This window comes from Hylaeus volcanicus, chromosome 8 (assembly GCF_026283585.1).
Source record: "Hylaeus volcanicus isolate JK05 chromosome 8, UHH_iyHylVolc1.0_haploid, whole genome shotgun sequence".
NCBI lineage: Eukaryota > Metazoa > Arthropoda > Insecta > Hymenoptera > Colletidae > Hylaeus > Hylaeus volcanicus.
The window spans coordinates 271,940-285,588 of NC_071983.1; the positions used below are offsets into that span (position 1 = coordinate 271,940).

Sequence of the window (13,649 nt, forward strand, 5' to 3'; positions counted from 1 at the left end):
GAGCTTTCTACGAGCGAGGATAAGGTCGAGGAGGGGGTCTGGCCAGCCATAGGCGCCCTGCCTTGGGCCCCCTCCACACTCATTGGCGTAGCCGTGCCAAAAAATACGGGCCCCATCCAGGGAAAGGCACCTGCGTCGACGACACCTGATAGCCGACGCGACGCGCGCGCCCCTCGCGAGTCGATGCAACGCGTCGCGAAATCTTTCAGACTTTACTTCTCTGTGGACTGTTCGATCTCGTTTTACCTTTACTGGGAGCTGGCCATGGCTGATTGTAATTGCTAGTAGTTGCTGCAAATGCAATTGCCAGATGTCGCTTTCTAATTGTTTTGTAACTGTAAGTAGGACCTACATTGTTTACAAAGTTTGACGTCTTCGAGTGACTAACTCTATGAATAAACCGAATGCGACTTGATACCATTTTCCTCTACTTTCGAAATGTATAAACTCGAGTCTAGCTGCTCGTATGCTTATTAACTCACTGACAGAACTTACGTCGGGACTATGTAAATCTCACCTTTCAAACTTGACTCGAGCGACGCGCTCGAAGGCCATTTCTGTGGGCAGTTGGATCGCGTCTTACTTTTACTAAGGACTTTTTCCGTTTTGGTCCTCGATAGAGGATGCAGCCGAGACAAAGGGTGGACTGGATCTCGATCGGTCGACAAAGGTCTCGAGCCGCCTTTAGGGGATTCCGCGCATCTTCGCGGCCATTTTCGAGCGACCAAATCCATCGAACAAATTCTTCCCGGTTCGTTTGGAAGTTTTCGAAAGATCGATCCGAAGAAACAAAGTGAAAGTAGGACGCGCGATTCCGGCGACAAAGGACATTGACAAGGACAAAAGTGATGAGCCCCGCAACTCGAACATCGCGCCTCGGGGATCTTATTAATCGATAAAGATCGCGCGTCGAGCGCTCTCTCCCTCTCCCTCTCCCTCTTTTTCATGGGTGGCAAGCTGCGACTGTTTGGAAATAGGAAGTTTAGGTTTCCGTGACGCTCGCACGACGATCCTTGCGTAATCGAACGGAGTTGTGCACGAAAAACCGATTGGTTATCGCGGAGAGTCGACTTGGCTGCTCAATAAATTACCTTCGAGGGTCGCTGCCGACGAATAGAGCCATTGCTACCAACGAAGGCAGCGGAAGGCTGCGAATCGAACGGGTTCGATACGTTTTTACCAAAGCTGGGTAGAATATTGTTTGAAATAGGAAATAGTGTATAGGTCATTTTATCTTGTATCGTGCGTTGCAATTATAATTACAAATTGCAGTTGCAATTGACCGGGTATACTAATTAATCATCGCGTTTCAAACTTTTCAAAGTTGGTGGCAATTTTTAAGAAAAATTCAAAGGCGCATTTGAATTTTGATATATATTTATTGAATTACATAGGTAATATTTTGTTCCACAACCTGTCCACTTTTTAAGGGATGTACACATGTTGTTTGTTTTCAACCATTCCGATATTATTCAGACCTGTAACATTTAGCAAAAATCGACATGGATTTTCCAGACAACCGAATAGATCCAAGTTCGAAAACACACTCAATCCATCGTCCACTCTGACAGAGTTTCAGACCCTCCGTCATACAACAACAACTGTCGTTCGAAGAGTTCTTGAGCGATAACAACGATAAGTAAATTGAAAGTAGATGCCCATGATGGGAGTTTTCCATCTTGGACATTCTCCATGAGTTGGACTGTTTCCACACAATTCTCCGCATCCTCCAAGCGCGGTAAATCTTCTCTTCCTCGAGGCCCAAGGACGATGTCTCCAGTTCTCGTTTTCTTTACATTTTTCCTGTAGAATGAGTCATATCGACAGCACGTGAACTTTCCAGTCGATTGAATCAAATAAAACGATTCGTTCGATACGAATCAAACAACTGTTAGCAATTTATATTTTTCGCCAACCAATTATGCTAACTTTGATCCATATAAAGTGACAAGTATACCTATATCAAATCTCTTGATTAAGTCTTGTAATTAATTCTAGTAAATCAGCTTCACTCGTGAAAGCATTACTTTGGTAATACAACTGATAAGAAATCTCCATAAACTTAGTGTTAATGTCAGGCACTTCAAATTTCCTCTTCCATAAGTGCCCGTTTCAAGTGACACGCCTTCTGATCTTTGAAAGGGGATCGCTAAGAATTTCAGAACGAGACGTGTAGGGTACGCCCGTGGTATTTGCGCTCGCGAATCGTTCGAGGAGCGTCCCGACGCCGACGCGTGGTTTTTACGCGCGTGGAATATTAACGCGTTACACGTTCACTGGAAAGTTCTATGGAAATTTTTAATAAACGTTTTCAGGATCTTCATCCTGGTAATAATGGACTCTCTGGTGATGCCGATGACCACGCAAAAAGTGTCCCAGAGACGTTTAATCTTGTTGCGATCGCAATCATGTGGGACTAGGTATAGTAATTCCAGTATCGATGGTTATCTCTCGATATAACGTCACGAATCGTCTCTCACCATTGTTCATCTTTCGATATTTACATACTGTTTGTCATAATTCAGTTCAAGTATCAATTATGATTGCATAAACTGATTTAATGAAAGAAAGGAATCTGATCGTTCATTCTCCCAAATATACAATCAGTAAGAAGAGTATATAATACTCTTTGTCGAATAATTTTTCCTCGGTTGCACACAAATCATATAACGTTACATCACTGGCACACGTGACCCAATAAAACTTGTAATCTCAAATCCCATCTAGGTTTGACCTTTCATTCTTCCAACTATACCTCGAATCTCGAACAAAAAAGAACCTGATAGCTGTGAGCAATTTGTTGTTTTGTAACGACGCGGAGTGTGACTTGATACGACTTACTATTTCGTCCAAGATCGATCTTTCTTTTTCCCGTTGATAGCAGCCGATGCAACAGGGACTTTTTAATTTGTCTCACGTAGTCAACGCAACAGGACGTCAACGGAATAACGGGCGTTGCTCGTTGACTTTGGCCTTGTTACTTTAAATTGTATATTTCGATACAGGAAGCTAGAGTTTCGTAAATGGGCGCGCCAAAATTTCTATTCGTTTACGCAACGCTTGAAAAAGCCGATCGAAATTCTTGGTCATAGAAACGGTAATTATACATGCGTGACGTTTTAGAGAAGCGTTCGATAGATCCCCTCGCGGATCAGCTGACATATATGTATGCACCGATTCTTCAAGTAATCAAGTTTCAGTAGAAAGAGTAATATCATTACATTTTGTTTTAGATCTAGCAGATTAAATCTATCTAAAGAAGTAATTCTTAGACAACTATGCTTCTCTTACAAAATTATGCTTAGTTTCGAAAATGTAATAGAAAAACTGTAGCCGTTGCAGCTTTTTTCTTTTACTCTCCCCTCTAACTTTGTTTCAAAATAACGAAACATTCGAAACTTCCAACATAAACACGCCCATTGGTACGAATGAAATGCCTGCTCTTAAACATGATTTTCGGATCTCCGTAGACCGGCCTAAATGGTGTACAGACGACTGGATGTGCATGTAAAGCGTAAACAGAAAAGTGTAGCATCGACGGCGACGGCGACGGCGACGTTCGACGAGGAAAAGGTACGAGTCGAACTGGCCGCTCGCGAGGACTGCTCACTTTCTATTGTCCGATCATGCCAAGAAATCGTTCGTAGCGATTTCGACTGTTCGTTACGCGATCGAGGCTCCTTTTACCTCGTCGATGGAACCACTAAAACTGTTCTCGCTCGTTTCACGCTGCGCAGTTGGAAAATGAAAAAGGCATTTCTCGGTTAAATCGACGCGATCAGAGTGTGGCTTCCGTTCGCTCGGTTCACACAGGAGAAAAATTAATGCATCAGTTGTTTGTTTTTATTGAAGTGATCGAGTTTCATTATAAGGCGATTAAGTATGGTATCCTGGATCGTCCGTCGGAGCGAAACGGTGCGATAAGATTTTTCAGCGATTCTAGTGGAAACGTTACAGAGCACGTGCGGTCAAGTTCGTTTGGAAAGTGTATCTACAATGTTCGAACAGCCTCGCAACAGTCAGAATTTAGCGTCTGAGAGTACAACAGTGCCTTGTTCGTTGGCCGATTCTCCGCCGGCAAGCTAGGAACTCGATGGACGAATCTCGCTTCCGTTAAGTTGCTCTCTCGCCGTGAAGAGACTGCACAGAAACGGTCTTCGTCGACGCTTACGATCATGTTTCACAGGGGATACAGTTCGAGTTAGATCTTGTTCCCGTTCACGTCTCTGTAGAGGTCGTCGTTGATACCGTACAATCTCGGCGAGTCGTTGCAATCCACCTACGACAAATGAAAAAAACACGAAATAAATCACTTTTAGTTGCTTGCCTTTTCGCGTCCTTGGCTACATATGTGGACGTTTACTTGTTTACAATTATAATTCCTCAACAAGAGGAGTAGAAATTTTACGGGTTGGCTGGGCTGATAATGTTATTTTCGATGTACAGTTAGAGATATAAGAAAAGCTTGAAGAAAAATCGTCCCTAAAGAGGTTAATTATATTACATTATAGAAAGAAATATCTCCAAAATAACTTTGACAAATGAGAGATTATACAATGGTCCACCATATAATATTACACAAGATATAGCTGTACATTTCAAGTCGAAAATGCTCGACTTTGTTATAAATATCAACGAATGAAAGAAAATACTCGTAGAGGATCAAAATAATTATAGATAGAAATTGTTAAAGAATGTCAGAGGTTTACACCTTGAACCACCAATCACAGACGCGTGCTGACTGGCTAAAGACGGTGCCGTTTGGACAAAGGAAGCTGAACATGCGTCCATTTGGTAAGCACCAGTGCCAAACCTGCAAAGAAAATATCGTAAATTTAATTCGATTTTCTCTTGGTCACTTTAAAGAAAATAATTATATGTAATAGTAGAATTTCAGATTTTAAGTTTCGAGTTAAAAACCCAATTAATTCTTTATAATTCAAATTATATTTGTTATCCAAAAACAATTATTTAATTATAGAGAGAAGCACATAGAAAGTGTAAAGGAAATGTTAATAAACACGGATTTCCAGGTGTACCTTGACCTGAGAAATTATAAAATAGTTGTTGTAAACAAGGTGTTTGCAGGCCTTGCTGTTGCTTGCAGAGTACAATTGAGCCATTAGGATTACACGATTACATTAGACTTAAAAAGTTCAGATAATGGATGTATGACTTCAAAGTCAGACGAAGTTAAACAAAAATTAAGATGATTTAATAAAAATTTATCAATTAAAATTTTACATTTTTAATAAGAAATGAAACTTTACTTGAAATATCTGTTAAATTGAGAGATGTAGTGCAATCGTAAATAAATTCAACGCTGATTGTTTTAATATTAAAATGATGGAGATAATTCCACTATGGTTTGCGCTGTGGATTCACCTGACATCTGGCTTCAGGATCGGCATAGTAGCCAGGTAACTTGCCTCCGCAGGTAAATGTCAGGCCGAAAGGTACGGAGTCGTAGATCGGGTAATCCACGCCAGGCGTGTAACCGTCTACTTGCTGAAACGTCAATAGAGATCGAGTTGGTTATTTTAAAAACGACATATGTCACATTTTATATTTTGTATTTTGTATCGATTAATCAAATAGCTAATATAATGTGGCTTCGCTTGAAAGCACGGATTTTTCACAGATTTTTCGGATCTCAATTGGTAGAATAGAGAAAATATTTTTTTCCATTGCATTCTTTTTTCTCATTTTCCGCAACACTCGTGACTTTAACAAAATATCTTTAATAAAGTCTTTGAAAGGCTAAAATATTTCTCTAAGTTCACGCAAGGAGATATGTGTCTCGCAACTGGATTTCCCTTGGAACAAAGGCAATTAGCCATAAGACGTAATTAAGGAAAACATTTGCACAGCGGCAACTGCCTCGTGACTCTGTCGAAACAGTACCGACAGCTTTCGTCATGCATTATCGTTCACAATACAATGTGGACCGACCGAGAATGCACGTTATTAATCGCATGTCCTTTCCACGTTAGCTTTGTTACCACGATACATCATTTGCTCATCAATTTATATTTATTAAATCGTTCCTTTTCTTTTCTTTTTTTTCTAACTTGTCCTCCCATTCCCATTGTCTGTACAAAAAGTTGGAAAGTTTGTCCAATATTCGAAGATTAGTAAAATTAGTTGAAAAATCATGTCTATATCTGTTAATAGATCTTCTGTGCATAAAAAGACCTAAAGTAGAATTCTCATAAAGTTTCATCTACAGTGGCGCGTTATTCCGTAAATAATTCACCTGGGTTCCGGTGCGTGAAACAAAGGTAAAGGTTCAAGAGTTCGCTCGGCGAAGCCCTTCTCCGCGGACGACGGTTAATGATCCGAACAGCTCTTAAAGAACGTCTAGACCGTCGTAGGGGGATCTCTGCGCGGGATCTTTTTCGCAATTGGCTATCGGTCGAGATGAGAGGAAAGAAGGAGGCCGTTGCGACACACGAAACGAGCCAGTCCAGTGCGTGCACGTGCCGATGTCTGACCGGAAGTCGGGTTACATTGTTCCCCGCGAGCGGATGCGCATCTCCGTGCCTTTGTATTCGATTTCTCGAGCAGCGGTACGCGCGCAACCGCAAAACGCGGGCTCCACCCTCTCGGAGCGACGGGTGATTTCGATGCTTGGTTAAGAAGCCACGGCCGCGATGGACGAACTCACCGCGAGAGGGATTCGGATAGGTCAGGGTTTCCTGGAAGAGATACCATCGAACAGCTTCCAGAGAAAGTGACGAATTCGAACAATTCGCAACGGTGATCAGCTCAGAAATGGATTGCAAGGATCTGAGAGTACGGTGATCGGAAATTAAGAAATTCTCGATACTTTTATCTCATCTTCGAGGGCTGTGTCCGAAAAATGTTGGAGGTCCTTGAAAGGGGTGGTTCGAGGGCTGATTTGAAACAACTACCGCGCGTAGCCTACGCTACCGCAGCCGCTCCACCGGCATACCCGCTCTCTGATCGCTCGGGCTTTTCTCTTAATATCTCCTTAACGAAGCCTCGGACAACATTTTCGCTAAGGGAAAAGTTGTTTCAAATTGCCCCCCAAACTACCCTTTTCAAGGACCTAGAACATTTTTCGGACACCCTGTATGTATATACGTGTATGTATACCTTACAGCTTAGAATGTAAAACTGACATGGAAATAGACCTGTGGGCGGGCTCTGAATGTCCATTTATTTTTCCGATAAACTATACATGAACTTTTATTGCATCTTACACTTCAAAAATGATATTCCGAGTTGATCGATAATTTAAAATGAAACACCAATTCACAATTGAGTTGCAAGGATGACCTGGCACTGCCATCATCGCAAATGAGGAAATCCTTATCCAAGTATCGAGAATGCCGGATGACGGAGAAGAATCCAGCAAAATTGCGACATCGATTCGTTGATTTTATTGCGGATTTGGAGGCGCGGGACCGTGAATGTTAATCGCGATAGCGATCCTCGTATTAATTAATCATTTTCGTTTCTCTGGCCGCTGCCATTGAAAATTCGGTTCCCTTCCATCCCGTCCTTCCGTTTCGATACGCGTTCACGGTCATCGTTTCCGGTGAAAATGAATACGCACGCGGCTCGACGGTCGCACGATTGTCTGTGGATAAAATTTCTAACAAACGGAGGCGCGTTCGAATTATCCTGGCGTGTTTCGTAATTCCTGGAATCGACACACGATTCTCCTGGATTCTCTGTTCGCGGGTATTTCGATACTTCCAAAGTCACACAAGTTGAATAATAGATTATTCAGGAAAAACGAAAAATTATTTGTGAACTCGAAGAAAATTAGTTACGCAACAAATGTCGCGTTTTTCGAGTCGTGTTAATCGAGAAACACCGGCGTGCGCGATTTCCAAACGTCTTGTTCGCAGAACGAACGACTATGTCCAAGGAAGCGTGAGTCGCGACGAGAAAGCACATTCACGCAATAGGGGTTAATTAATGAATTACTTCACGCTACCAGCTGAGGAAGATGACGCGAGAAGATACTCGGTCGCCCTCTGTCATTGTTGCACGTGAGAAACCATGTTGAATATAATAATTTCGCGGTTGAATTCAGCACAGGTTTCGTAAAGGCATTGTTTGCTCGAGAGATGATTCCCCTCCCCGCCAGATCTCGCTGTTGCGCAGTAACGCATCACTTTTGGATCAAAGTTATTCAGAGTACGATCGCATCATAACTCGATCTAACGTTTCGGATGTTGACTAGATTCGAGGAAGGCATCCTCGCCATTGGTACATTTACATTTTTCCAGCTTAGCCAGCTCTGACAATAAGATTATGGTTTTTTTTAACACATTCGCGACCGCTGACGTGAATTCACCTCGATTAAAATTCTATCGAAATATTTGTCTAATAGACAACGTTGTTCCAACCATCCATTTAACGGGGGGTCGTTACTTACCGCCATCGCTTGGTACAACAAAACCGCGCCGTAGAGCAGGATCGCGCACAGAATGTGGTACCGCGAAATCATCTGAAAGAAAAAGAAAGAGTACACTGATCGATAAATTCAAGGACATAATAAAAGACAGTCGATCATAGTGAACTGAAGATCACAGAAGAATATTCTAACGTTGAAATTTGCTAATGATTTCTTTTAACCATTTCGTACCTAATAGTCTGTTACACGTTCTTCATATTTTAAAATCAATAATTCTGTGACATATAATATAGGAGAGTATGTTATGTGTATATGTATAATTACAGAAGTATAGAGAAGAATAATATTTATTCGAAGAAATAAAGAAATACTTGAATTTCTTTCAAACGAAACGTCTGGATTTTCGATTAAAAAGGGTTAAATACCGGTAAGAATTGGACTCACCTTATCATACAAGATCCAAACACCTTAATCCGCAGTATCCTTCCGCGTGGTGTTCATTTATCTCTGATTGATCCTTGTTCCTCGATCGCACAACGCACTCTCCACCTGTCCTCTGTTCCTCTGGACCTCCGCCTACACAAGTTTCGGTCTTGACGGTGTTACCGGCAAAGTTTCTTTCTTGAAGAATGCCACCACGAAGTGGTGGTATATATATGGCTTTAGAGATCGAGCAGGAACAAGGGGGGGTTCTTGAGAGGCCCTCTTACACGGGGCTCCCACACCGGACGAACGGAGAAAGAGAAGATCCCAGGGAGGTAGTGGAGGGATCTTGAGCGATGCCGCAGATTCTTCTCTTACGCAATCCCTTCGTGCTCTTACACCCGTGAACACACTAGTAACTTGATCGTACTTGAACCAGGGGCTGCAATTTTTCCACGTACTAGTCGTTCTGACAACGGGGTTGTTACAGGAAAAACAGGTTGGGAATTGTTCAACACCCATATATGGCTGACAGTACTATTCTCTGAACAACTAAACAATTCATTCTACATATATGTTAGCCATCAGAGGAAATGAATTTAAATGAAATTCATGAATCTTTATGAAGAATACTCTATGTAGAGTACTCTAGATTTCTTTCTTTGAAAAGTCACGCTGCCAAGACTCTTTGTTTAAAGTAAATTCACATGCATAGAACGTGAACGCGTTAAGATAAGTTCGATTATAGTTTTGGCAGCCCTCGTGGCCGCGAAAGTGCTGTCAGTTACGAGGGCCGATGAGAGGAAACGTGGTCGACAGTTCTGATCTACGTAATCTCGTTATTTTTTCACCGCGAATACTAATTGTAAGTTTACGCAACGTCTGGTGCTTCTACAACCGTGAAAACGATCGCGTTGCAAGGACCAAAGGGAGATTTCAGTGGTGAATGCAAGGAGAAAGGGTTATCAAGGCTTAAATCCCCCCTCCCACTAACAAACAGAATCTGAATTTATTCCGTAAAATGGGAGTAAAAAGAATGCTGATCACAAAAAGAAAATCTTCCTTTCGGTTTCCATAAACTTAGCTCGTTTCAAAACCTACTTCCTGCATCGTCGCGTCGGCCGCGGTCGGCGTCGCGTCGATCTCTCAAAGAAGCTCCTCGCTCGGCGGACACGACGCCTTTCGTGGATTGAACGCGATCCTATCGATTAATTACACTTTGTTTGTGTTTCTCGGGAGAAGGATACTCGAGATTATTTCAACGATTCCCATCGATCAGACACAATGGGACGTTTTTATCGTGGGATTTGCAAGCGGAACGGAAAATGGTGGTCGTAAACTGAGCCCCGAAAAAGACTTTACGATTCATGTTAGCGTACGGAGTCGATCTTGGAAAAATGTTCTATATATGGAATCGATTTTATAAATCGATCAACTCCATTTTTTGGGTTAAACAATTTAGTTATCTTAAATTGTATTGGTTTATCATTAATAATACACATTAAAAGACCACACTATCGCTCCAAGGCTAAAACTGATGCATATTGATAATAGGATTACATCGGACATGAATAATGTATGTAGATAACGTGTATGAACTCAGAGTCACGAAGAATTAGAAAGAGAGTTAAGAGACACGAATGTTTCGCCATACTATTCGATACATCATGTTGAGTTGGCAGAATTTTACAGACCAAAACTTATACATTCATCCTGCAACACAGAAACAGATTATAAATAATTTAATACAGAAATTCGAATTCATAATTAAGCCAAGAGAAGAAGCACAGAAAGTACTTGCATAAAAGGTAGATCGTGAAAGTGATCGTAAAGAGAAGAAGAGATAAGATTATAATTACATTAACGAATAAATGAATTTCGTCGATTGTGTCGTACGAGTACATTTGGGAACCAGGAAGTTGGGAGGTATTCGTGGACTATACCTATAGTTGAGAACATGCGGAAAAGAGGAATCTCGCGAGAGATCGAATCGTTCGTTTGCATGGTTGTCCGTTCCATCTTCCTCTCTGTAAACCTTCAATTTTCGAGCCGCGTTCGGTAGCAATTAGCGCGGGATAATCGCTGGTCGCGAACTTTTCCACATTGACATGCAAATTCTACGGAATTAGACGGCTAATTCCAACGACGGCTCGCCTTGGCTCTGACTCGAATCAGATAACGAACTTGTACGTCGTTTTCCAGCGTTTTCTGTAGCCATTTGTTCAACGTATATGTATATGTTTATACATGCCTGTAAATAATATGAATTATTACATGGATCACACTCTAGCTTGCAAAATGTAAATACACTTTATATTTTATAGTTATCAGCAGACTGCGAATTCTTATGGATTTATAGGAAATTTAAATGTACAAGAAACTACATAATGCACACAATATGCAAGAATATAAAAAATAGTAAAAGTAAAGTTTATATTATAATTTTTACATAGTAAAATAAATTTATATGTAAGTTGATCCTTTTTTTAGGAACGTTTGCAAAGATTTTATTTTGTATAAAGTTCCACAATGTAGGTATAAAAGGTATAAATAGGTATATATATATTAATCTTTCGTTTACGCGATTTAAATTTCAATAAAGAAAAATGGAAGATTTTGTTCGTACGCCATAGTATGTGCTATCTCCTCACGGTGCAATCAAAACTGAACTTCCTATACTTGGAATTTCCTACTATCGCTAAAAATGACAACTGTCGATAAACGTATCCATAGCTGTTACACTCGCCAACTAGAGCTCCATTGAAAAGAATGAAAAGTGTTGAAACAGATGTGCTCGGAGAGACTAGCACATTTCACACGTAACTAGCATGATCGTCTATCTGTTTCAAATTGCGCGAAACAAATGCGGAAAATACGCATCAAGGGAGAAAGGATGACACAGCGAGAGTAGACGTGTCGTTTTGAATTAAATTATCGTTAATTATATATCGAGTCAGTTGCAAAATCCACGCAGCGCTCGTGGGAAGGTCTGCCCGTCTTCTTTAGCATCGAGAATAGTCGCGGAGTCATCTTGATGCGACCAAGACGTCGGCTTTGATGGAGAGGAAAATTCGTGTCCTCTTGTTAGGAAACCTGTTATTAGGATATATTATGGTCGCATTAGAAAGTCTCCCTTCCTCGATCTCTTGTTTACCTAATTTAACGCGAGTCCCGATAGCGGTTTCAAATGTATCTTATCTCGCTATGTATCATAATGTCCCCGTTATAATGGTTACGCGGTGCAAAGGCGCGGATTCTTATTACGTCTTATTACAATCGAGAGGAAAGAATAGATTATGCGGGCTCCTCTTTTCCTTGAGGAAACCAATCAAAAGGGGGCCATTCGTTTTAATGGACACTTTCGTCACGACTCCGACGCGACGCGACGGTTTTACCTCTCCGCGCCGAATCTTCACACGCTCGGCGATGTTCAACCGCTATAAGCTTTCGTAATTTCATAACGAGTTGACTTCCGAGCATCTTTCCTGTCGCGTACAATAAGCGATATATGAAAGTCTTTCTCACGTTTCTACTACTGCTACTCGATTAAATATTTCGTTACGATATCGTCTGCGTTTCAATTACACCTGACGGCGGATTATCCAATAGGCCAGGGGTGCGCAACCTGTCTCGGGACTGGGACACCAAATAAAGCATCGTAATTGTATTTGATGAGTCACTTGGTTTCATAGTACACTTTATTCCTCTGCGGTTTTATGCACGGTCAAGCTTGTTAAGAATGTGATGGAATCAAAGAATCTGAATTGGTGTGGGTTGAGTAGTTTACTTTTACTTTTAACACGTCGACTCCCAGACTAATAATTGCCAACATTTCGACGAGGCTAAAATTCCATTTCTATACAAGTAGAAATGATATAATTCAACATTTCTGGTGCTGCTTATTTTTGCAACCTCTTAAAAATTTACTAATCCTATACAGATTCATTTTCTTCGACACCTCAGCTCTAAAATTAATTTATTTAAATCCGTATCGACAATTTTGTCATCACAACGTGTTAAATTACATCATTGATGTATCACTGGTAAAACAAACAAGTCTTCTCAAAACAAAATTAAATCTAACGAAGCATTCTTTTTTTAACATTCAGATGGGACTCGTAAACTTTCATATTCACTTCGTCGTAAGTCCCACGAAGAAACCGCGCCACTGATTAGAAATCTGATCGTCCTCGTCGATCGTAAAACTGTGACAAACTTCGTAATTACATCTCGCGATGATCGATGGATCCTCTGGCAGTCTTTCGGAACTTTTCGATGGCGTTCCTTATCGATTTTCCAGCGCGTCCGTCGATTGTCCAATTATTTTAATTCGATTCTACCTCGATTCTTATTCGCATCTTATGAGCACGCAGCGTACAATCGACCCGACGCGGCGCGGCGCGGCGCGGCGCGGTGCGGTCTTATCTTCGTTGCGTAACATCGTGCCGCTGCATCGTATGAATTTTATTCTATCCAGAGTTATGTAAGCGATATAACATCAATCATAACGAATCCTAGGAAGCACGTTTCGTTTTGTCGTACTTGTAACACGCGAATCTGTTTCATTCATGCCAGGTTCGTTCAATTGTTGAAAGGAAAAAGTGGGGAGAAATATTAGAAAATAACGTAGGCAACTTTTCGTGGGATGTAAATTCAATTTGAATTCTATCGATATGCGGATTTACGTAGAATAAAATTGAAATTGATGCTTGCTAGTTGAGAAACAAACAAAAATTAAAATTGAGCAGGATAAAGTGATAGATTAGGTTCGAAAATGATAAAATGTGTACTTTCCTTCGATAATATTAATTTCAAGTGTCTACATTTTCAGGGA

General features: G+C 41.1%; 1 protein-coding gene across 4 annotated transcripts; it reads right to left on the reverse strand.

Annotated features, from left to right (window-relative positions):
• Window positions 1-3,487: 3,487 nt before the first annotated feature.
• LOC128880658 (U-scoloptoxin(01)-Er1a) lies at window positions 3,488-13,231 on the reverse strand. 4 transcript variants are annotated; one of them, XM_054130965.1, is made up of 8 exons: window positions 13,043-13,231; window positions 11,442-11,908; window positions 10,759-11,066; window positions 8,837-10,528; window positions 8,414-8,485; window positions 5,386-5,508; window positions 4,712-4,813; window positions 3,488-4,279 (listed from the first exon to the last, which is right to left on the reverse strand). In XM_054130965.1, exons 5-8 carry the CDS (start codon window positions 8,483-8,485, stop codon window positions 4,202-4,204), a joined length of 375 nt encoding a protein of 124 aa, XP_053986940.1. In that variant the 5' UTR covers window positions 8,837-10,528; window positions 10,759-11,066; window positions 11,442-11,908; window positions 13,043-13,231; the 3' UTR covers window positions 3,488-4,201. The 4 variants fall into 4 exon arrangements, with proteins under 4 accessions (XP_053986940.1, XP_053986941.1, XP_053986939.1 ...); XM_054130966.1 differs by lacking the exon at window positions 11,442-11,908; XM_054130964.1 differs by having other exon boundaries at window positions 10,675-11,066; window positions 11,442-13,231.
• Window positions 13,232-13,649: the final 418 nt, after the last annotated feature.